At 39.5% G+C, this 22,362-nt stretch overlaps 2 protein-coding genes across 8 annotated transcripts in view; both read right to left on the reverse strand.

Annotated features, from left to right (window-relative positions):
* Nucleotides 1-2,723: 2,723 nt before the first annotated feature.
* Nucleotides 2,724-11,364, reverse strand: mlnr (motilin receptor). Of its 2 annotated transcripts, none has more exons than XM_077540494.1 (5): nt 9,309-11,364; nt 7,948-8,068; nt 6,907-7,027; nt 5,490-6,269; nt 2,724-3,063 (listed from the first exon to the last, which is right to left on the reverse strand). In XM_077540494.1, coding segments are annotated over exons 1-5 (1,338 nt in total). In that variant the 5' UTR covers nt 9,311-11,364; the 3' UTR covers nt 2,724-2,749. The 2 variants fall into 2 exon arrangements, with proteins under 2 accessions (XP_077396620.1, XP_077396621.1); XM_077540495.1 differs by having other exon boundaries at nt 9,315-9,411.
* A 3-nt stretch (nt 11,365-11,367) lies between these two features.
* The window catches only part of fndc3a (fibronectin type III domain containing 3A), a 48,714-nt gene continuing 37,719 nt past the window's right edge, over nt 11,368-22,362 (reverse strand). For 4 of the 6 annotated variants that reach the window (XM_077540488.1, XM_077540492.1, XM_077540491.1 and 1 more), the window contains 12 exons: nt 20,932-21,070; nt 20,799-20,867; nt 20,590-20,708; nt 19,562-19,667; nt 18,502-18,677; nt 17,954-18,067; nt 17,224-17,373; nt 16,703-17,061; nt 15,477-15,689; nt 15,117-15,283; nt 14,854-14,978; nt 12,344-13,332 (listed from right to left, as the gene is read on the reverse strand). In XM_077540488.1, the coding sequence (XP_077396614.1) occupies nt 12,985-13,332; nt 14,854-14,978; nt 15,117-15,283; nt 15,477-15,689; nt 16,703-17,061; nt 17,224-17,373; nt 17,954-18,067; nt 18,502-18,677; nt 19,562-19,667; nt 20,590-20,708; nt 20,799-20,867; nt 20,932-21,070 (2,085 nt within the window). In that variant the 3' untranslated portion in view covers nt 12,344-12,984. Of the gene's footprint in view, nt 11,651-12,343; nt 13,333-14,853; nt 14,979-15,116; nt 15,284-15,476; nt 15,690-16,702; nt 17,062-17,223; nt 17,374-17,953; nt 18,068-18,501; nt 18,678-19,561; nt 19,668-20,589; nt 20,709-20,798; nt 20,868-20,931; nt 21,071-22,362 lie in introns of those variants that run through there. The other 2 variants (XM_077540490.1, XM_077540489.1) reach the window with 2 other exon arrangements.

Consider the following 22,362-nt stretch of genomic DNA (forward strand, 5'->3'; position numbering starts at 1 on the left):
AAACGCTTGATAAATGTAAACTGTATTTTCTGTTTTTGTTTTTTTTAAAGCACTCTAGTTAGTTATTTAGTCATAAACTTGCCTCGGACTTACGTAAATTCATTTGTTTGATGTGAACCTGATTAGTGGTGCACTGAAAAAAAAAAAAAAAGTACACAATGTACCTAGTATCTTTGATCAAATTTATTTGAAAGCCACCTATCACAATGTTGACACATTCTCACCCATCATTTAAATGCAATTTAAATGTTTCGTATCAGTAAACCAAATGAGACAAAAGCATGTAAACAACTTTGTAACAATCCGCAGTATGGCACCGCACCACAAGGTGGCGCCTCCTTGTTTTTTTTGTTATGCCTACGCCCGTGGTAGCGCCAAGAAAGAAGCCTACATTTGACTTTTTTTTTTTTTTTTTTTTTTTTGGTCGTGTGTTTTTTTTGTGTGTGTGTGTGTGTGTCAAAAGCTAACTGCTAAACTGTTAAATAACAAACATGGGTCACCAAAAACATTTTTAAATCCATATTACTGTAATGTAAAATCTATTCAATTTAATGTTCAATTCAATTCATTTTTTAAATGTAATTCTTTAAAAAAAAATAAAATGAAAGGGGACAAAAAGCAATGAAACTTACGTCTGCCTCTGATCAACACAAAATAAATAAATAAATGAATAAATAAATCCTCAAATGTTTGAGTCATGTTATATTTAAGAATTCAAAATGGTGCACAAACAAGTTCAATTATTATACACATTTACAACATATATTTTTATTTATTTAATTTGTTTGAAATATTGTAATTTTTGTATTCGGGTGTTTGTATTTAGGTCATAAAGTGACATAAAATATGATGGTACAAACATACAATTTGCTAATAAACCATTTTCCTAATCTATTTTTAAGAATATATTTTTTTACGATTCTGTGTTTCAGTCACATTTAAATTGTCACAACAACCAACCCGGGAATTAAAAATCCAGTCGTCTACTTTTGGTTATTGCAACATGCAAGCTAACATGCTAACTGGACGTACACGAAATGAATCTTGCGCGAGTCTGCACATGCTGTGAAGACTCTTAACATCCGCTAACGACGATTTGTTTACAGCGCAGCCAAAAACATCAGCATGGCCTCCAGGGGGCACCACAAAAGTTAGGAAAAATACTGAAATGACATTCAAACCACTAAACGGACTATTCGTCCTTAAAATGGAAACGCTAAATCGGTCATTTGTTCGAACGTACCATTAAAGTTGATCGATCAACATGTTATGCTCATTTGTAAAATTTTATCTATTTGGGGATGTGCGACATGGATGGATTTATCTGTTTGTAAATCATTTATTGATATTAAACGGCATTTTTATGAATTGTTGTATTAACATCTGGATAGCTAAAGTTTTTATTTCCAAATGTTATAAACGCTATTTGAACTTGAATTTATATAATCAGACTTTAACCTCAGTCGTTCATTGTGTCACACAGTACAAATGGTCCCAAGCATTACATCATTATTATTAATCCACAATTTACTGCTTCTTTGCAGCTGCTATTCAACATTTCACCATCATGATTAATAAATATGTAAACAATCTAATATCACAAAAAAAAAACACTGTACATTATGTAGAAAGACGATAATAGTACTGTCATGTATTCTTTATCCCCTGCGAAGAGCGGCTAATATTAGTGCCGCACCGATGAACTGAACTGTTTGATTGATGCAATGTGGCAAAAACGGCTATAGTTCTTCATTTTTTATTTTTTTTATTATGTCATTACTGTGTGTTTTACAAAGTTAATTTTTTCCTTATTAACTCTTTTACTGGCACACTCTATCCAAAAAAAAAAAAAAAAAGTGCTCGCCGATTTCGAGCATTTTAACTCATCTTTCAAGGCAAACTTAATATTGTGTGCTTGTACGACATAAACATGGTTGATACCACATGACAGATCTCATTAAATTCTTTCATTAGACAAAAAAGTACGTTTCTACCTTATTCCGTTCTTTAGTAATCACCATTTGAAAAGAGGTCATTTGAGTGACATTGACCGAAAATTGAAAAGAGAAAATAAGCTTTTTGTGAAACATTTTCTGCACAACGGTGACTTTGACACGAATATTTTTTTTTTGTTTAGCGACGCTCTGAGAATTAAATTTCATGTGACAAAGGCTTTTATCCGTCACGTCATACTTGAAAACGTTTGATTTCACCAGATTTGTCATGTTTCATTGTATGCTGCCATCTGCTGGCCACAGTTAGTGGGTGTTTTTGATTCCACAACACATTGACCAGGCAGCGCTTCATTTAGCCCATTGATGAAATAATAAATAATTTTTTTTTAAAAAATTTAATTTTTATGGCGGCATACATTATGATTTTACTAATCCTTATTAAACGTTTTTGGCGGTAAAAGAGTTCAAATACACATTACAACAATTTGTTTTTTGTTTTGTTTTTTTTGAACGGATGAAATGGGATTTCTAATCATTTCTCAATGGGAAAAGATGATTTGAGATACAAGCGGTCACACAATGATTTCAACTTTTTAGATGACCTTTGTTTTAACACCAATGACAATTGTTCCGACTTCTTCAGTAAACATCATGAAAATGGCCAACGTAGGGGGCGCCGTATTCAATCTCGCCACATCGGAAGGAGCCGGCGCTGCCTTCAAGCCCCCCCCCCCCCCCCCCCCCCCCCCCTTTACGTTAAAGCAGCAAACCTCCTCGGCGCGAGCTGCCCGTCGTCAACGCTCGACGGCGGGCAGGCGGAGACGTTCGGCGGCGGAACCGGCGGCCGGGCTCTCGACGGGGCCGCGGAGGGGGTGCCGGGGCCGGCGCCGGCGCAGGAGGAAGAGGCGCCTGGCGGCGGAGCGGTACTTGCGCGACATCAGGTTGTAGACCACCGGGTTGATGGAGGCGCTCAGGTAGCACAGCACCATGGAGGCCATGTTGAAGTTCTGGCTCAGCATGGCCGTGTCGTAGTCGTCCACTTGGGCGAACAGGTTGCGGCCGATGTGGTACGGAAGCCAGCAGATGATGAAGGCCAACACCACCACCACTAGAGGGCGCACACACAACAACGAAAACTAGATTGGGAGGTTTGATTATATAGCCAACAGGTTAAATCCATTTAATAACCTCTTTAAAAATTGGGGAAAACAAAAAAAAATCTGCCTATTTTCTTGGTCCATATTGGTTCGTTTTTTTTTTTTGTTTTTTTTTTGGGGTTGTTTAATGTTGTAAAATGGAAAAAAAAAAAAAAGGCTTTCAATGTCATTAACTTTATGTTGTAATGTGTTCATATCAAATAATCTGCAAAAACAATTGATAATTTTTCCAGATTTTTAACAAATCCGCACATTATTTCTGATTTTTTTGGGACGAATGTTTGAATTGAATCTTTGTCTTATGTTGTAATATGTTAAAAAATAAAAAATAAAAAAGTGTTTTTGCAAATTAGGCTGGGGCATGTTTGAATAACATGAATTATTTTGGTTTTATGTTGTAATGTGTTAATCTGTAAAAATAAATAAATAAATAAATAAATAAATAAATAAAATATCTTATTTTCGGCGACTTTTTGGGGGAAGATGTTTCAATGTCATTAACTTTGTCTTATGTTGTAATGTGTTTAAAAAAAAAAAAAAAAAAGCCTGTTTTTGCAAATTTGTCCGGGCTATGTTTGAATAACATTCATTATTTTTTGGTTTTATGTTTAATGTGTTAATCTGTAATAATAAATAAATAAATGAATAAATAAATCCTTTTTTCAATGACTTTTTGGAGAGAGATCTTTCAATGTCATTAACTTTATGTTGTAATATATTAATATAAAATAATCAGCAAAAAAAAAAAGAAAAAAAAAAGTAATTTTCCCAGATTTTTAACAAATCCACAAATGATTTCAGATTTTTTGGGATGAATGTTTGAATGTCATCATCTTTGTCTTATGTTGAGAAAAAAAAAAGAAAAAAAAAAAAAAGAAAAGTTTTTGCAAATTTGGTTGGGATATGTTTGAATAACATTAATTATTTTGTTTTTTTTTGTTGTATTGTGTTAATCTGTAAAAAAAATAAAATAAAAAAAACCTCTTATTTTCGGTGACCTTTTGGGGGAAGATGTTTCAATGTCATTAACTTTATGTTGTAATGTGTTAATATTAAATAATCTGTAAAAAACCTAACTTTTCCAGATTTTTGGGGGAAATTGAAGCCACTTGACCCAGTTTGTCCGAATGCCACCCGGTGGCGTGGAAAAGCTTCCTACAAGCTGTAAACATTCCCGGAACGAGATTGACTGCGCATGTGGCGTTACCGGAGCAACAACGGCAGATTAGACGGGCGTGAAAAGCATCGGCGGCGCTGATTAACAAGCATTCACGTGGGACCATCCGATTGGACCGTCCGACGACATCAATATTCGCACGCCAGGCGATATGAGAAGAACGAGACAATATTGGAAAAGAATAAAGATGCCGTCGCGCTGCTTTTTCCAGAGAACAAATAGCGCATGCACGCACGCACATTATTCAGGGTGTGTGACAGGCCAACACAAAGTGACACAAAGACAAAAGGTTGACAAATGATGTGTGGAGACCAACAACAAGAAAAGCAAGCAACCAAAATCATTTTGAAACACCACATTTCATTTGAAACCCGAATTCTGGTGGAAAAACCTTCCCAATGGAACAATCGTTTAAGATTGAGAGGCGAATTTTCAAGTCGAAACCACGATGGACACTCATTTTTCGGACCTAAACTCTGTCTTGAAACCCTAACACCTTACTCTTGACACCCTAACTCTGAATTTGAACCCTAATTTGAAAACCCATTTTTGCTTATTTAATTGCATTACAGAAAATAAAGGACTGTCACAATTAGGGGTGTTAAAAAAAATCGATTCGGCAATATATCGCGATACTACATCGCGCAATACTCGAATCGATTTTTAAACTTCCATTTTTAATGGAAAAATATTCAACAAAACGTCTGACTTCGGGTTAGGATTCACACCTTAAGCATGGAAGAATGTTATATGAACGGAACATTAAGCCTTAATATTTTATTTTAATGCTGTTCAAACAAGAAACTGATTAAAACCTGTATAAGACTGAAGTTTCAGATAAATAAATCATACATTTTCATACAAATCTTACACTCTATAAGTTTACTGATTAGTAATTTGAATGAAAAAAAATCGCAACAATCAACTTATAAATTCGTATCGGGATTAATCGGCATCGAATCGAATCGTGATACGAATCGAATCGTCAAGTAGTAGGCAATTCACACCCCTAGTCACAATATTCAAATTTCCTGAGACAGTCCTGTATATATATTTTTTTAATTCGCTGATCGGTAATCGGCTCTAAAATCCTGATCATGTATAGCCTATGACGTAAGTTTTTTTTGTTAGTTTTTTTTACATCCCGAAATCCGCCATTTTGTCCCCAGCGGCGAATTGCCGGCGAGCTCGCGTACTCACCGAGGATCTTGACGGTCTGCCTGTGCGAGCGCTCCCTGGCGAGCGCGCCGGCGGCTCCCCTCACGTGGCCGCGGCTCCTCCACAGCTTGAGGCCGACGGAGCCGTAGAGGACGAGCAGGCAGAGCATGGGGCACAGGAAGTAGCCGGTGGACACCCACAGCATGACGTGCAGCCGGCCCGAGCGGATGGCGGCGTCCGTGTGCTTGCACTGGCCCGCCCCCGTGCCGTTGTCGTACTCCACGCCCACCAGGAAGAGCGCGGGCGCCGACGAGGCCAGGGCGAAGCCCCACAGGGCGGCGATGACGCAGTGGACGCGCCGCTTGGTCACCAGCACCTTAGTGCGAAGCGGGAAGCTGATGGCCAGGTAGCGCTCCACGCTCAGGGCGGCGATGTGCAAGATGGTGGCCGACGTGCAGCCCTCGAACACGTAGTGGTAGAGCCGGCACACGGCCTCGCCGAACAGCCACGGCACGTACTTCCACAGGCGGTACAGGTCGAAGGGCAGGCACAGGAAGATGAGCAGGTCCGACACGGCCATGCTGGACAGGTACAGGTTGGTGGTGGTCTTCATGTCCTTGAAGCGCTGGATGATGAGGATGGTCATGGTGTTGCCCGCCACGCCCACCACCAAGATGGCCACGCAGATGGCCGTCACGGGGATCAGCGTGGAGGTGGGGAACAGGGAGCCCTCGTAGTGGTGGTCGCCCGACGCCGCCGCCGCCGCCGGCTCGGGCGACGGGAGGTCCACCTGGGGTCGGGTCCACGGCATCTTCCACGCTTCTGATGACAAAAAAAAACAAAACAAAACAATTCGCATAGGGAAAGTCTAAACACCCCTGGTCAAAAGCCAAGAGTTGCCTCAAATGAGATCAAGTCAAAATTTCAATATATCCTTCATCCATCCATCCATTTTCTTGTATGGAGGACCAAAATCAATGACTAAATAAATAAATATTACCAGCACAAAAAAAACAAACAAATAAATAAGCAAATAACAAATAAGCAATGAACAAATAAGCAATACACATTTAGAATATTAATAAAAAATTAATATTAAAAAATCTTAATAAAACATCACAAAATACAAATATAGAATGATACAAATGATGTAAATAAAAAACACTTTAATCTTAAAACAAAACAAACATGAATAGAGGTGAATTAAATAAAAAACCTTTACTATTAATTATAAAAACATTATTGAAAATAATGTAATGACGAAAACATGAATAAATAATTAAAGTGTAAAAACAATAAATTAAAAAGAATAATGAATGATAAGATAATAGCACAAATAATGAAAGGCTGGCAAAACGGGACACTTTATTAGGTACACCTTGACAATCTTCCCAACGAGATCCGTCAACGGCAGCAATTCTGCTTTTATAAATGACAAATGATCAATTCATGGATTTACCTGCAAAATGGAAGAGACGATCTGGACTTGCGATCCGGCGACAAACGGCGATTTGGATGATGTGGCGGCGAGAGCGAAGAGCGGCTCCTCTTCCTCCTCTTCCCAAAGGGGAGCTTGTCCCCTAATTGAATGATGACAATGGCAGGAAGTTAGCGTGCGCGTGTAGGAGTAGCGCTCTTTTTTTTTTTTTTTTTTTTTTTCATCACTACTAAACACAATTCAGCACACTACGATGGGATGCGGAATAAAACCATTTCAGTGTTTTTTTTTTCCTGTATGCTACTAGTGTGCTAAATTATGATTGAGGGAAAAAAATAAAAAGTGCGCTGTGAATAAAGCCATTTGAGCATTTATTATCATGGGCTAAATAGTTTTTTTTCCCCTTCAGATGAATTCTTGTCTCAATCAAGGTTTAATTTTAAAATCTTGATTGCACTTTTCTTGATTCATCAGCGCAACACTGGACCAACTCACATTTCCACAAAACCAGACTTCACCTCAAGAAAAGCTTCCCCAAAGTGACTTATTTATAGATCACTATCACCTTATCTTCCAGGTGGAATTTCTTTTATTTATTTATTATTTTATTATTAGTTTTTTGTTGTTGTTTTGTTTTTTACAAATATGACTTATGTTTGGACTTAGACCACTATTCTAGTTCATCTATGTTACTTATTTGTAAACTTATTTATCTCCTTCAACGACATATTGACAGATTTGATGGATGTTTAGACTTAGACCTTTTTTAAAAAAAAAAAACAAAACAAAACATGAATAGAGGTGAATTAAATAAAAAACCTTTACTATTAATTATAAAAACATTATTGAAAATAATGTAATGACGAAAACATGAATAAATAATTAAAGTGTAAAAACAATAAATTAAAAAGAATAATGAATGATAAGATAATAGCACAAATAATGAAAGGCTGGCAAAACGGGACACTTTATTAGGTACACCTTGACAATCTTCCCAACGAGATCCGTCAACGGCAGCAATTCTGCTTTTATAAATGACAAATGATCAATTCATGGATTTACCTGCAAAATGGAAGAGACGATCTGGACTTGCGATCCGGCGACAAACGGCGATTTGGATGATGTGGCGGCGAGAGCGAATAGCGGCTCCTCTTCCTCCTCTTCCCAAAGGGGAGCTTGTCCCCTAATTGAATGATGACAATGGCAGGAAGTTAGCGTGCGCGTGTAGGAGTAGCGCTCTTTTTTTTCTTTTTTTTTTTTTTTCCTCACTACTAAACACAATTCAGCACACTACGATGGGATGCGGAATAAAACCATTTCAGTGTTTTTTTTTTTCCTGTATGCTACTAGTGTGCTAAATTATGATTGAGGGGAAAAAAAAAAAAAGAAGTGCGCTGTGAATAAAGCCATTTGAGCATTTATTATCATGGGCTAAATAGTTTTTTTTTCCTTCAGATGAATTCTTGTCTCAATCAAGGTTTAATTTTAAAATCTTGATTGCACTTGTCTTGATTCATCAGCGCAACACTGGACCAACTCACATTTCCACAAAACCAGACTTCACCTCAAGAAAAGCTTCCCCAAAGTGACTTATTTATAGATCACTATCACCTTATCTTCCAGGTGGAATTTCTTTTATTTATTATTTTATTATTAGTTTTTTGTTGTTTTGTTTTTTACAAATTTGACTTATGTTTGGACTTAGACCACTATTCTAGTTCATCTATGTTACTTATTTGTAACCTTATTTATCTCCTTCAACGACATATTGACAGATTTGACGGATGTTTAGACTTAGACCTTTTAAAAAAAAAAAAAAAAAAAAAACATTTTTACCCCCCAATTAACTCATTTGCTCCAAAAAACATATAAATACGTTCTATTTTAAATATTACCAGTGTCTCAATGACGTATAGTTTTTTTTTTTTTTTTTTTTTTTTTTAAATGCTAGCACATACATAAGGCTTTGATGCAGCCTCTGATATTGCGGAGAATAAAGCAATGGTAAGTATTACAAAAATGACCAGCAGGTGGCAGCAGAGTATAAGAGATCAACCAGTGCTATGTTGCAAGCAAGCTATTTTCCCCACAGTTTAAAACAAGTTTATGAATAATTATTCAACTTAGCTATATTCTAATGCTAATTGCTGCAAAAAAAAGGGACAGATATATATAATTTTTTTTTTTCCTGATGAAAGAAGAGACTAATTTTTCTTTTGGTAGGTTCCATGTTTTAATGGCAATAGAACACAATATTTTGTGGGCCTTGCAAAATCTGTCAAAATCCAGTAAAACAGTAAAACAAACTTAATTGCAGCCATAAAACTTGAGTCAGGCCACTATAGTTCTCATTGGCTCATTTATTTGATAGCCTGCAAGTGTGTATAAATGTCATCAAGTGAGGATAAAGAACATACTCGTACATGGACCTTAAGCTTGGTGGGATTCTTCTGAGTGACGGCCAGCATCGTGGTTCTCTCTCCTCTTCCTTCCTTCCTTCCTTCCTTGTCTTCGCCTCAGCCCGGTGACAGCTGCATGCAAAATGACCGGTCGCTCTTTAATGAGAGCATCAGTCATGTGACCTCTGTTCTTTGCTGGCCCCGTTAAGACACCACTCCAGTTCTGTCTTGGTTACTCAGGCACAAAAACCTCCTCCTCCTCCTCCTCCCAGCCTGTTTGGACAAACTCTCAAAATGGGGGAAGAAAGTTATATATGTTCAAGAAAAAAAAAGGTTATATTGTTTCAGAGGAAGACTAAGTCCATTTTTGTTTAAGAGAGAAAATCAGAAAAAGATGGAAAATATTTTGGAGAGGAGAAAGTCGTATATCTTCAAAAAATCTTAAAACATCTTACAATAAGTATTTTTTTTTGAAGAGGGGATTTTTTTTTTTTTTTAGGTAAGAGATTTCAAGTTTGAAAAAAAAAAAACTGTATATAGAAGTTTTGTTTGAAAAATAAAGGTTTCAGTGAGAAGGCGTAGATTTTCATGAAGTTAGAAATGCATATGTGAAGGGACCAAAAAAATAGAAAATAAATAAATAAAACAAAATAAATTAAAATAAAATAAAAAATCATTTTTGAAGAAAAAAAAAGGTTTGATAATAAAAAAAATAAATAAAATAAATTCTGGGAAAAATTGTAGTAAACAGTTGTACATTTCCTGATTTTTTTTCCCCATATAAAAGGAGTGAACCAAGTGGTGAAAGCAGAAAATTGCAAATTTGCAAATCTAAAAGTTAAACTCAAGTTATTAGTATCAGGAAGAAAAAAAAAGTAGACACATTTAAGAATAATATTTTTTTTTTTATTGTGCATGGATTTTTTTGTTGTAGATATCATTGCTATACATATACACGTTAAATACATTTCTATAATTCCATTCCATTTCCCCGCCCACATAATCAACATCTGGAAAGTGATATGTCTCGTTAGCTAAAGTATGTATCGTATAACAAATTGTTATTTTTGGAATGTATGGTGAATGAGGTATAACTGCAAAGATTAAAATGACATAAAAATGGTCGTTTCACCATTTTTGTGCATATTCAACTTTTGTCGTCATTTTTGTTTGAATCTCCCCAAACTGAACAGGTGATCTTTAAATGGCACACGTTGCTATCAAAAGATAGAGCGCGCGCAAGAGCGCGCGCAAGAGGACGGTTGAGGACCAAATTAACACATTTGCAAGGTACCGATGGATTTTTCTTATTTTTATTGAGTAATATAGTTGCAATTTTCAGACTGAAGAGGAGAAAAGGCCGAAACGGTTTTGATTGCAACAATACACAGAAGTCATAATGTGACGGATGGGGTGCGCGCAACATATCTTTATTATTCTTAACTTATATTATCACGATATAAAAAATAGATATTATATAACTTCACATGTAACCCTGGACGAGCCAAAAGTAATAAGAAAAAAAGTCAAAAGAAAGACGCACAAACAACTACGGTTTCTTCTCTTTACCGACGCTAAATAAAACGTAGCAAAAAAAAAAAAAAAAAAAAAAGAATAAAAGGAAATATAAACACCTTGTAGTGCTTTCTAACTTAAAAAAACAAAACAAAAAAAAACCTCAAAAATGAAATTCTGATTTTTTTCCCCCCAATTAAGGCCTCTGAAACAGCAACAGTTATTTTTTTTTTCCCCTCTGGTATTTATTTCTTACATTTGCTCAGTTGTTTCAGCGATGAAGATGCCTTTTTTTTTTTTTTTAAAAAGTGTGTTTGTGGCGTAAAAGGCCAACCTGGACGCAGTCAGTCAAGGTTTCCGTTCTCCTTTAGCTAAGGTGCAAAAAACACAAAAATCTAGAAAGAAAAAACAAAAAAAACAAAAACAAAAAAAAACAACGAAAGGAAGCGGACATTTTTGTGCTGAACAAGATTTCCCGAAGCCAAGCAGCAGCTGCGAGATTGTAAAAACAAGCTACATCATCCTCATCCTAAGGGGAGTTATAAAAAAAAAAAAAAAAAAAAAAAAAAAAAAAAAAAAAAAAATGGATGTTAGTTTGCGTTCTATATTTCTCATTAAGTTTGAAGCCCAAGACGCTGCTGCTGTAGAAAAATAGTATTTCTCCGCTCACATTTTTTTTTTTTTGCATCCTTCAACATTTCCCACACAAATGAAAACAAACCAAAAGTGCTGAATCATCAATCTACAGATTCTTTTTTTCTCTTTTTTTTTTTTTTGTTGATTTAATTAAGTCCCTTCATGTGGTCCTCAGAACCTCACTGTGCAAACTCACCAGGCAGGTCCCGCAGATACTACATTGAGAAATAATAAAAAAAATAAAAAAAAAGCTTCATACTGGATATGACTGCAAATATAAATAAGGGTTATAAACAACGAGTACCCACAACAAAGTTTGGGATTTTGAACGTGAAATTTTTTGATGAGCCTAAAATGCACAAAAGTGATAGTTGGAGAACAAAGTTCGTGTTTTGACAACCACTGCACTCTTTCACAGGTGAACTTCATTTGGTCATTTTTTTTTCCCAACTGGTCTCTGTTTGTGCACTTTGATAAATTCACAATAGGTAGAATGTCCACTTCCACGCTTTTCGGTGCCTCCTCAAGTCTCGCTGTATCGTCACCTTATTTTCTTTTGTGGGCCACAAAAGCAAATCATATCAGGTTACACCCTTCAAAGATTTTTACAATTGATTAACAGAATAAAAAAAAAATCATTACACATTCGACTTGCTCCCCCCCCCCCCCCCATTTATACATTTCATTAAAAGATTATCACACAAGCGTAAGGATACTGGTGTGATACACTTTTCAGGCTGCTTCAGGTTCAACTACAAAGTCAATCACAGGTCATTCAAACTATCGCTGCAAATAACCATTATTATTTTCAAAATATTTTTTTTCTATTATTATTTTGGTCCGTAACATGTAAAAGTAGATGTTTGCAAACGTCTTCTTTTGATTGCGCAAAAGATAATCAGTCTGCATTCATGGAACACGAGTGAAACGGAAGGAAATTTACTGACTTATCATATAACAATGTGAAAATAAACAATCAAGTGTGTCTCATGTCATATTTCTTGAAGAATGGATTTGCTCTTTTTTTTTTTTTTTTTTCAGAAAATCTGGACCAAAAGTGCAATTTCAATTCCTCAAATCACAGTTCTGGATGATGTGCGATTTCAAAAGTTTGTAGTTGCAACAACTACAACTACCGATGAGATGATTTTAGAATTACGCGACTGATGATTTTGCCACGTCTGCTCGAATGTCAGTGGCCTCTCAGGAGTACAAGTGTCAGCTACAGAAAGACTGGAAGAGTCACAGAAAGGCACAAGTGGACTTACCGGGATGGAGAAATCTTCCAATCAGCTCCTTGCTAGAAACAGCCAAAAGTACTGAAACACCAAATAGTTTGACATTCAAATGATTAGAGGTCAAATGAAGTTAACCTCGAAGGGTTTTTGCGTATTTTAGATTCATCTTGTGATTTCACCCAATATCCCTCGTTTTTGGGGAGTAATGTACATAATATCTTTGTGTGACAAGAAGCAGAAAGGGCGAAGAGAGGGAAAAACAAAATAAAAAGAATAAAGCTGTAATAACCGTGGTGCCCTGGCGGCGGCGCTCAATTGATGATTAAGTACTGGATGAGGAACGCGAAGAGGATGGCGATGATGGCGAATGCCATGAGGAGCAGGAAGGCGCACTGCTCGTCCGTCAGGCTGCGGCCGGCCCGGCCCAACGTCGAGGAGGAGGAAGAGGAGGAGGCGGAGGAAGCGGACCTCGAGGAGGGGGACGAGGCCGAGGCGGGGCCGTCGCCGCTCCGCTGGACGGCGAGCGTCACGGTGGGGCTGTAGGGCCCGCTCAGCTCGGGCGCGTCCTGGCACTGGCGGATGGCGCACACCCGGAAGCGGTAGTCGCTGTTGGGGTGGAGGTGCTGCACCGTGAAACATGTGCCAGGACCTTTGTACGCCTGCCCACAAAAAAAAAAAAAAAAAAAAAAAAAAAAAAAAAGAAAGAATAAAAGGACAAGAGACCAATTAGTGACAAGGACAAACAAGAATTTTAAATACATACAACATAAGAACATAAAGGGAATGTCAAAATCACAGCATTAAGAAGAATGACATTTGGCATTCATTAATTCACATATTTTTTCGTTGCAATCTCGCCTCTGTTGTCTGCTAAAAATCGAAACCATTTGAGCTGAGTTTTGAATAACTTGAATGTAGACATTTATGTAACATGGGTTCAAGACTGTGTACATGCTAGATGTTTCGTGGCTCTCTCACTATCCCAAAAATTACTGTCACAAAGGAATTAAGAATGACCCCCCCCCCCCCCCCCCCCCCCAAAAAAAAAAAATCTGCTTAAATTAATTTAAAAAAAAGTAGTCAAGATTTAAATAACATTAGTTATAAAAGTTAGTTATAAAAGTATATGGTATTGCACATTTAATACAAATTCTCAGTTAAATTATTCACAATTCATTACTGTAACTAATAAAACAATTACAGTGAATGGAAATCAGCACTTTTTTTTAAAATTCCCATTAATTATAAATGTGTTTTCGGTTATGTTTTTTCATTCCTGTATGATTTTCACTTTTTCATTCATCATGTTGTTTTTACTTTACATTAATTTTTTTTCCCATTAAAAGTAAGTTTTTTTAATTTATTTACTTACTACAGTATAAATCACATTATATATATATTTTAGTTTGTTATGAATGCTTCTTCATTCATCATTTATGTTTTCATTTACAGTCTTTTTTTTTTCTTTTTCTTTTTTTTTTTTAAATTTACTTGTTATACAGTTCAGTATATTTATTTTCCTATTTCCGGAATGCAATGTCGTGGAGCGACGGGACAGACACTGTTGGAAAGGTCTCATCAAGACGAATCCGAGGATGTCCCTGGTCGGACGTAGGGTTCGAGAGATGTGGCCGCGCAAAGACAAAAATAAAACAAAACGCTGTGAAAAATTCATGAAACAGCGAGACTGCGAAAGATGAACCCGCGATATACGAGGGAACATTGTACCTAATAAAATGACTAGACCTACTAGATATTTTAAATTGTTTATTTGACTAATTCTACTGAAATATAAGAAAATTTTTTTTTTAAATATATATATATATATATATATATATATATATATATATATAGCAATTTTTTTTGGGGGGGGCGGTAGGAATTATAAAGGACCACTGATAATGTAAATGCTGCCGAGTGGGTCATATTAAAGATGGGAGCAGGACCTCCCCCTTTGTAAAGTCGGCTTAAGTGTTACCTCTGACAAACACATGAATCCAATGTGAAGGCAAAAGAGATGTAAACGTTCCCACTTCCGCTCGCTTATTTGATCCCAGTGTGTGTCGCTTTGACATCAGCATCAGCCGTATGTCACGGAGAGCGCGGCCTTTGCATAATGGACAACTGCGCCGCGCGAGATGAATGTGCCGTTCGGCGGAAGAGCGCGAGCGCGCGCGCACCTGCTTGAAGTCAGAGTTTCCCATCATGGACTGCAGAGTGTAGATGATGGGATCGCCCTTCATGGGCAACAGCGCCTCCCAGCACACCTCGCAGGAACTGTCATCCACTCGCTCCACCTTTGGGGCTACACCAGATGAAATAAGCGTCGTAAACAAGCAACAGTTAGTTAAAAGGCAAATTGACACGGCGAGATACTTTGAGAGAGGAAAAAAAATAATTGGAGAGAAAAATGTCCAAGTGGGAGATGAGCGCGGAGGGTTACCTTTGAGCGGGGCCGGTGGAGAGCGCGGGGTGGTGAAGGTGTAAACAGCGGAGAAAGGCCCCGAGCCCGCCTCGTTCAAGGCCTGGATGCGGAACGCGTACGAGGTAGACTCATTTAGCCTCTGCACTTTGTGGGTGTGGCATGTTCCTTCATACAAGGAGATAAATCTGCAATAACAACACGCATGAAGAGCATGAAAACCTAACACTCACTTTAAGTCAATATTTAAGAAAAAAGAAAAAAAAAAACAGACTAGAAGCACAACGTTGGACATGATTAAATCTCAACAATTAAATGATGACAATCTTACATACTATTTTTCATCAAGACACCTGGGAGGTGTTTGAATTTATGTCAGACCTGCCACTCTTGTCCTCCATCTGCAGCTGATACTGGAGGGCGTCGGAGGCGGCGGCTTTGGCTGGACCGTCGCCCCACTTGAGCCTGAGGGTGTGGTGGCTGAAGGCGGTGCACTCCAGGCGGGGCGGCTGCGGGGGCAGGGGCTTGGTCTTCAGCTTAAAGGTGTGACTAAAGGGCCCCGCGCCCAAGCTGTTCAGGGCCTGGATTCGGATCCTGACGGATGAAAATACAAAATTCGTGTTCCATTATCCAACAAATTCACGATACGTATGTTTCCCAATACATGATTTGCAAGATGACACGTATACCAACATTTTACATTAATTTACTAGCATTTTAATTATAGCAGTCATATGTATACCTAAATGGTGTTTATTATGCTGCATGGCAAAAATGCTTTTGTTAGCAGCTCTTCTGGTTTCCCACCAAGCGGCATGCCTGGTCTAAGCACGCACTTGCACAGCAAGGAATCAGCTTTCACAGACACGCCAGGAAACTTTATGAATAGGCTCAAGCCGATATGAGCAAAAATGTGCTTATTTGAAATATTTGGGGAAATAAAAACAGCATCTTTTTCAAGCAACACATTCTATTTTGTTTTTAAACAAAATATAGGAAAAAATGGTACCTTAAGAAACATGTAGCATGTTTATAAGTAAATAAATGTGGATTTCTTCCTCTGGTTTAATTTTCTTCTGAGCAACACACAATGTCCAATCACTGGTGAGCTATTTTTAAAACAGGCTTCACACGTACACTTTTTTTTTTTTTTTTTTTTGGTACAATGCAAGCTGCAAACGCAGCTGTCTCTCCTCTGCTCCCACTTCAACTGCCCAACTGCAAAGAGGCTGTATAGCCCTGCGCAAGCAACGCATCGTTAACTGCCTATTCAAAGTTAACGATCAATATCGATTCTGATGCCTGGTATCAATACGTGTCTCGTAATGAGGCCTGCAACCTATATTGCCATATCCATTTCTTGAGCACACCCCTACTATTGACAATGTATTTTTCTGTGCAAAAAAAAGTTTAATCTTGTAGAATGAGTTTGACAAATGATTTTAAACGATTCGGGGAACATTGTTTGTGGTAAATTTACCATTTGCTAAGTTTAAAATAAGATCATAATTGGATTTGCTAACATGACAAATACAATTACCCCATTGTCAATATGTTCAAGCCTCCCTCCCCCCCCCAAAAAAAACGCCGCAGCCAAAGAGCCCCACCTGTAGCTGGTGTCTGGTTGCAGGTGCTGGATGACGTGCTTCGTGACGGGGCCGACCAGGACGGGCTGGCGTTCGCCCAGGTCAATCAGGTAGGATGTGATCTCCGAGCCGTGGTCGCAGGGGGGTTCCCAGCAGATCCCCACGCAGGTAGATGGCGAGTAGAGAGGCGGCGGCCGGACGCATTCGTCCTCATCTTCCTCCTCCTCCTCTTCCTCCTCCTCCACCTCCTCAGGAGCGCCAAACCTGATGAGTTCAGACTCCTTCATGGCGCGGATGTTGCTGACGGCGGCGGGGACCGAGCAGGGGGTCAGGCACAAGACCGCCTCGCTGAAGGGGCCCGCGCCTGCCACATTCAGAGCCTGGGAAGATGCGAGACCACTTTTGTCCACAAGATGGCAACACAACTTAAGGGAAGCCATATCTAGATCAATTTCCTTGCAGTTTTGAAGGCGATATTTTATATAAAATGAGGCCAACTTGTTCTCTCAGGGCACAATGGTTGGGAATAGTTCTTCGCGTACCTGTACCCTGCAGAAGTAGTTGGTGGCGGGAAGCAGGCCCTTCATCTCATGGACGAGTGCCGCTCCACTGTAGCACACCTGCATGGTGCCCTCAGCTGCCCCCCACTCCACACGAAACTCGGTCACCGGAGCCCCATTGCAAGGTGGAGCCTGGAAGGGGAAAATGACAATAATTGGTAGTTGGAGAGTTTTCCATTATGTCAACACAGAATTATTAGGATTATGTAAGGATATAACAATTTGAAGGAGAGTACAATATCTGAGTGTGCATTTCTAAAAATAAAAATGAGATATAAGTAATAAGAGTGCTCTCTGATGATGATGCAATGTTCATGGTTGAACAAACCTGCCGTTTTGGGGGTCTCCTGAAAAGAGACTATCCTTGGAGCTACAAGGATTTGGCCGAATGCCAGTAATAGAAACAAAATAACCATATAGTAAATATATAAAAAAAAAAAAAAAAAAAGTAAAAAAAAAAAAAGTAAATATTATAGTGCAAAACTACGCCAGGACTGACGATTCCAAAATAATCAGGACACTAACATGGATCACAAATTCCACTTCATTAATTTGATGGCCCCACCATGAGCAGCTGAGAAATAGTCTGATGCATAATCACAGTAAAGTGGTGAAGGACTTCCTGCTTATTTATTCCAAATCTAAATACCGGATGCAAGGGCTGCTAAATGTTGGGGAAGATGTTTGAATTTGAACATTTGTGTCATCTTACCTCCCAGCTGACTACAACACAGCTGGGTGACTTGCAAGTGATGGAAGGAGCCTTGCACTGCTCAGGGGCCCCGGGGCCGGTCGTGACGTCGTAGCGCTCGGAGAGTGGACCAAACTGAACAAAGACAAATAATTCGAAAAATAATTTTAAATAAGATCTGGGGATGAATGACTGTACAATTATGTGTTTATTATGGAGGATAGTGTACATTCCAGATGCACCTGCAATAGACTAAATAAAACAGCTTCCCCCCTGCCACGCCATGTAAACACATTTAAATTAATGAAAACACTTTTTAAACACTGATTTGTTCTGTAATGTTCAGTGTTAGGGAAAGGGGGAGGGGGCCCTACATTGCAAAAAGGCTGGTCTCTAGTTGGTTGCGGGCTGCAAAGCACGAGCGGCAAAAGAGCGTCTTTTTTTTGTAATCACGAGACATATGCCCATTTTATATTTTCCCATGAAAATTAGCATGTCGTGATAGTTAGCTGATCGATCGGCGCCCAATTATTTAGCAGTGATCACCAGAGTCGGGTTTTCTGTCTTACCCCCGCCTTGTTTCCCGCCTTGAGCCGGAAGCCGTAGGTCCTGCCGGGCAACAAGCCCCCCACGGAGCAGTCCATCTCAGGACCTTGGTAAACCTCCCTGCTCTCCTCTGACTGTGGCCCGCTCAGCTCCACAATGTAGCAGGACACCGGGTTGCCGCCATCCACCTGAGGCGCACCTGGGAGAAAGTGTATTGTGAGATTAAATTGAGATAAGCATTTTTTTTTTCCTCATTGGAAATCTCCAGCAATCATAGATCACTTACTAACTGACTGCTACTTAAGTTAGAGGTTTTCAAACCTCCACCTTTCCAGTGAATACAAAATTTGAGTATTGTTTATCATCAACTAAAATGTGTGAATTTACGAAACAGTCCCTATTTCCTGAGCTAGAAAAAGTCCTTCTGAGGGGTTATTATCGAACAAGCGACTCTGCACCACGCTTTTCACGGTCTGTAATTGATAAGAACATGAATCAACATTTAATATAGTTTACTATTTCGACCGCTTTAATACTATTACATCTCCGTGATGAAAAGCGTCACTCTCAAATTCATCTCTATTAATCCTCCACGGCTCGCCCTGACCGCAGTGCTACTGTATAATAGCGTCTGGCTCTTGCTGCTGTCAGTTACGCACATTTGTCACCACGAACAACCTTTAGTAGTTTCGATTAAAACTGAAATACTCGTGTTTTCCTTTTCTCCGCTTCACTTGGGTAAGTCCGCTTCATATTCACAACTGCACCGACCTACTTTTTTTTTTTTTTCCTCAGCAGACTTTCTGAATCAAGTCTGCGCATGCACGGTAAAGAGGCAGAATAGTCCAATTTGTGATAAGGGAAGAGGGAGCAGTCAAATCATGATAGATTAATTTTTAAGTGTGTGAGATTAGGACAATAATTGCTTTAAATCAAAGAAAACTAACCCATTCATAGGATTGTGGGGCTAAATAAGATGATGGCAAGACTATTGTTGCTGCCCCCAAAGAGTAACCAGAGCTTAATGCAATTGATAAAGAAAGTGCAGAATATATTCCACGCACCAAAAAGCAAATGACTCACCCCAGCGTAGTTGCACTTCGCGGGCTTTGGGCTTTCCTACCAATCGGGGAGGTTGGCAGGGCCCCGGGGGCACTGCGGGAGTCTGGACCTGCAGGGTCTCCGACAGCTTGCGTAGGAAAACAATTTGATTAGGAGAACTTCAAAATGCCAAACAACCTTTTTCAGCACACACAGCAAATCATTGACTATCACGGGTTCAGGACACATACATTATCGCTCCCCACCCCCAGACAAAATGGCAAACATGCAATCGTGACGTCACCCGCTTGCCACCGTGAGTCATGTTTCCTTTCCTTGCAAGGCCACTCATGAATAAACGCACGCGCTAACGGCCGAGGCACAAATTAACGAGGAGCATCTGCGGAGGAGACTAATTAGGGAAAAACATCCTGGGAGGGTTCATCAATTAGCAGACTTTGTCTTGACGAGGAGGAGTTGTCACAGTAATCAACAAAAACAGGCTAGATTAATAGACATTTTCATTATTTTAGTTTCTTTGAACAAGATCAAGATGAACACCAATACTGATAATATTTTCTTTCCTTTTGTAGCAAATTAAAGTGTTTTAATTTGTTAAATTAAGCTTTTTTTTTTGCATTTTTAAAGTAAATCTCTTCAAATGTTTGGCTACACAAATTCACCCTATAAGTTGTAAACATTTATTGGATTTTTTTTTACACAAGTTACAAAACGTATTTATCTTATTGTTTACACGTTTTTTTTTTTTTTTGGGAGGGTCTGGACTAGATTAATGGCTTCTTCATTCATTTCACCGAGTACCAATCGAAACCACTCTGCATATCCAACGTGTATACACTCACTACCTTATTGACAAAAATCTGCCAGACAGCTCATCACAGATTAAAATAATACTGTTCTAAGTCCCCCTTAAAGTGGAAGTTACAAACGTCAAAATCTAATAATGGGTCCCGATTTCAACATCAAATCCATTGTGCCTGTGATTTGAATAAGCAGCCACACAAACCCGGCCGGGAGAGTGAAAATGTGCGCGTTTATGAATGACTCACCGGGCTCTGCCCCCCCTCGCTCATGCAGTACACTCTCGTCTGGTAGGAGCAGCCGGGCTTGAGGCCGTCAAACACATGCTCCATGGCCGGACCCGAATACACCAGCTCCCACGACAAACCTGAGAATGCATGATAAGAAAATACATAAAACTTCATGGAGCAATGAACAGAAAAAAAAACAAAAACAAACCTCCAGGCTTTTTACTCACCACTTAAACCCTCCGACATCTCCACAACATACTTAGTGACATCCGCACCACCATTTTCTTTTGGGGGCTCTAAAACAAAAACAAAAATGAATGTCACCCGACTGGGCCCCACATTTTGCCATGTGACGCGTACCCCAGGATAACTTGAAGCTGGTGGGCAGAACTTTGCCCTTGATGACGGGCCTGGAGGGATAGCTGGGTCTGTCCGGGTTGGTGATGAACTCCACCACCGGGCTGGGGTTACTCTTGCCCTCAGAGTTGTACGCCGCCACCTGGACAGGTCAGGGAGTCAACAATCAAGACAAAGACAGAACTCTAGTGCATTATCATCATTTCCCAAAAATTATGTTCTCTCGTGATGGTCACTCTTGGAAAATAGATTTTTAATCTCAATGAGTTTCTTACCAGGTTAAATAAAGGAATAAAGAATGTGAATGCAAATATGAGAGAGGGTTAAATTGTGAGAGATTCAGTGTGTGAGAGCATGTGAGTTTGCAAGAGGGTTAGATGGTGCGTAAGAGAGTCTGAGTGTTGTGAAAGAGTCAGTATATGAGAGAGCATGTGACATTCAGTGTGTCTTTCAGAGAGGGTTAGCGTGGTGTGAGAGAGTCCATGTTTGTGTAAGAGTCGTCATACGTCTATGGTTTAAGAGAGGTCAGAGTGTGTATGTGAGGAGTCAATGCGTATGAGCGCATGTGGTGTGGCAACAAGCTCAGCATGTGCATGGTTAGGTCAGAGTGTGTATGAGAATCAAAGTATGTGAGTGAGAGAGTCAGTGTGTGCATAACACTCTGCGAAGGAGTGAGCAAGCGTGTGTGAGAGAGAGTCAGCATGTTTTTGTGAGGGGGTCAGAGTTTGTGTGAGAATCAGTGCGTGTGAATGAAAGTCAGCGAATGTGAGAGAGCAAGTGAGAGAGTCAGGGTGTGAGTGTGTGAAGGAGAAAGGGTCAAGATGGCGTGTATGCGTGTGTGTGAGAGAGTGACGTAGAAAGTGTCAGTGTGTTTACGTTTGAGAGAGGGTCAGCAAGGGTATGCATGAGAGTCAGACATACGTGTGCAAGTGTGTGCTGCTCATTGTTTTACTCGAGAGAGAGGAATGTCCTGCTCTTTCTTTTTGCCTTCAGTAACACAGATGTGGCGATCCTATTTGCTTTCCCTTCCAACCACTCCATCCACGAGTCCGAAGTTGCAGCGCCATTGTCACCGAGAGCTGCCAGCGTCGAGAGATGCCGACTGTTTGGCAACACTTAAAGGCGGCGTTTGTGCAATTCAGCGGGACACGTGCGCTAATCCGGGTGAGAGCCCGCTGAGTTCGGCTCATCCCGCTCAGCATCCGGCAGCTGGATGATTGCACATGAAAGCGGGAAGGAGTCTCCACGGTGTCGGTTTTCTTCACGTTAGCAATTATGGTGTTTGTAATAACCGCGTTGTGCTGTCAGGATCGCGCCGGAAAGGATGCCGTGGTCTAACAACATGTAGTACACTTGTAATTGAAACAAGCTGGCCCAAGTAAGTGGAACGCATTGAACATAAGTGACCTGCTCGACAATGTGCTTCACTTCCCG

This window comes from Festucalex cinctus, chromosome 13 (assembly GCF_051991245.1).
Source record: "Festucalex cinctus isolate MCC-2025b chromosome 13, RoL_Fcin_1.0, whole genome shotgun sequence".
NCBI lineage: Eukaryota > Metazoa > Chordata > Actinopteri > Syngnathiformes > Syngnathidae > Festucalex > Festucalex cinctus.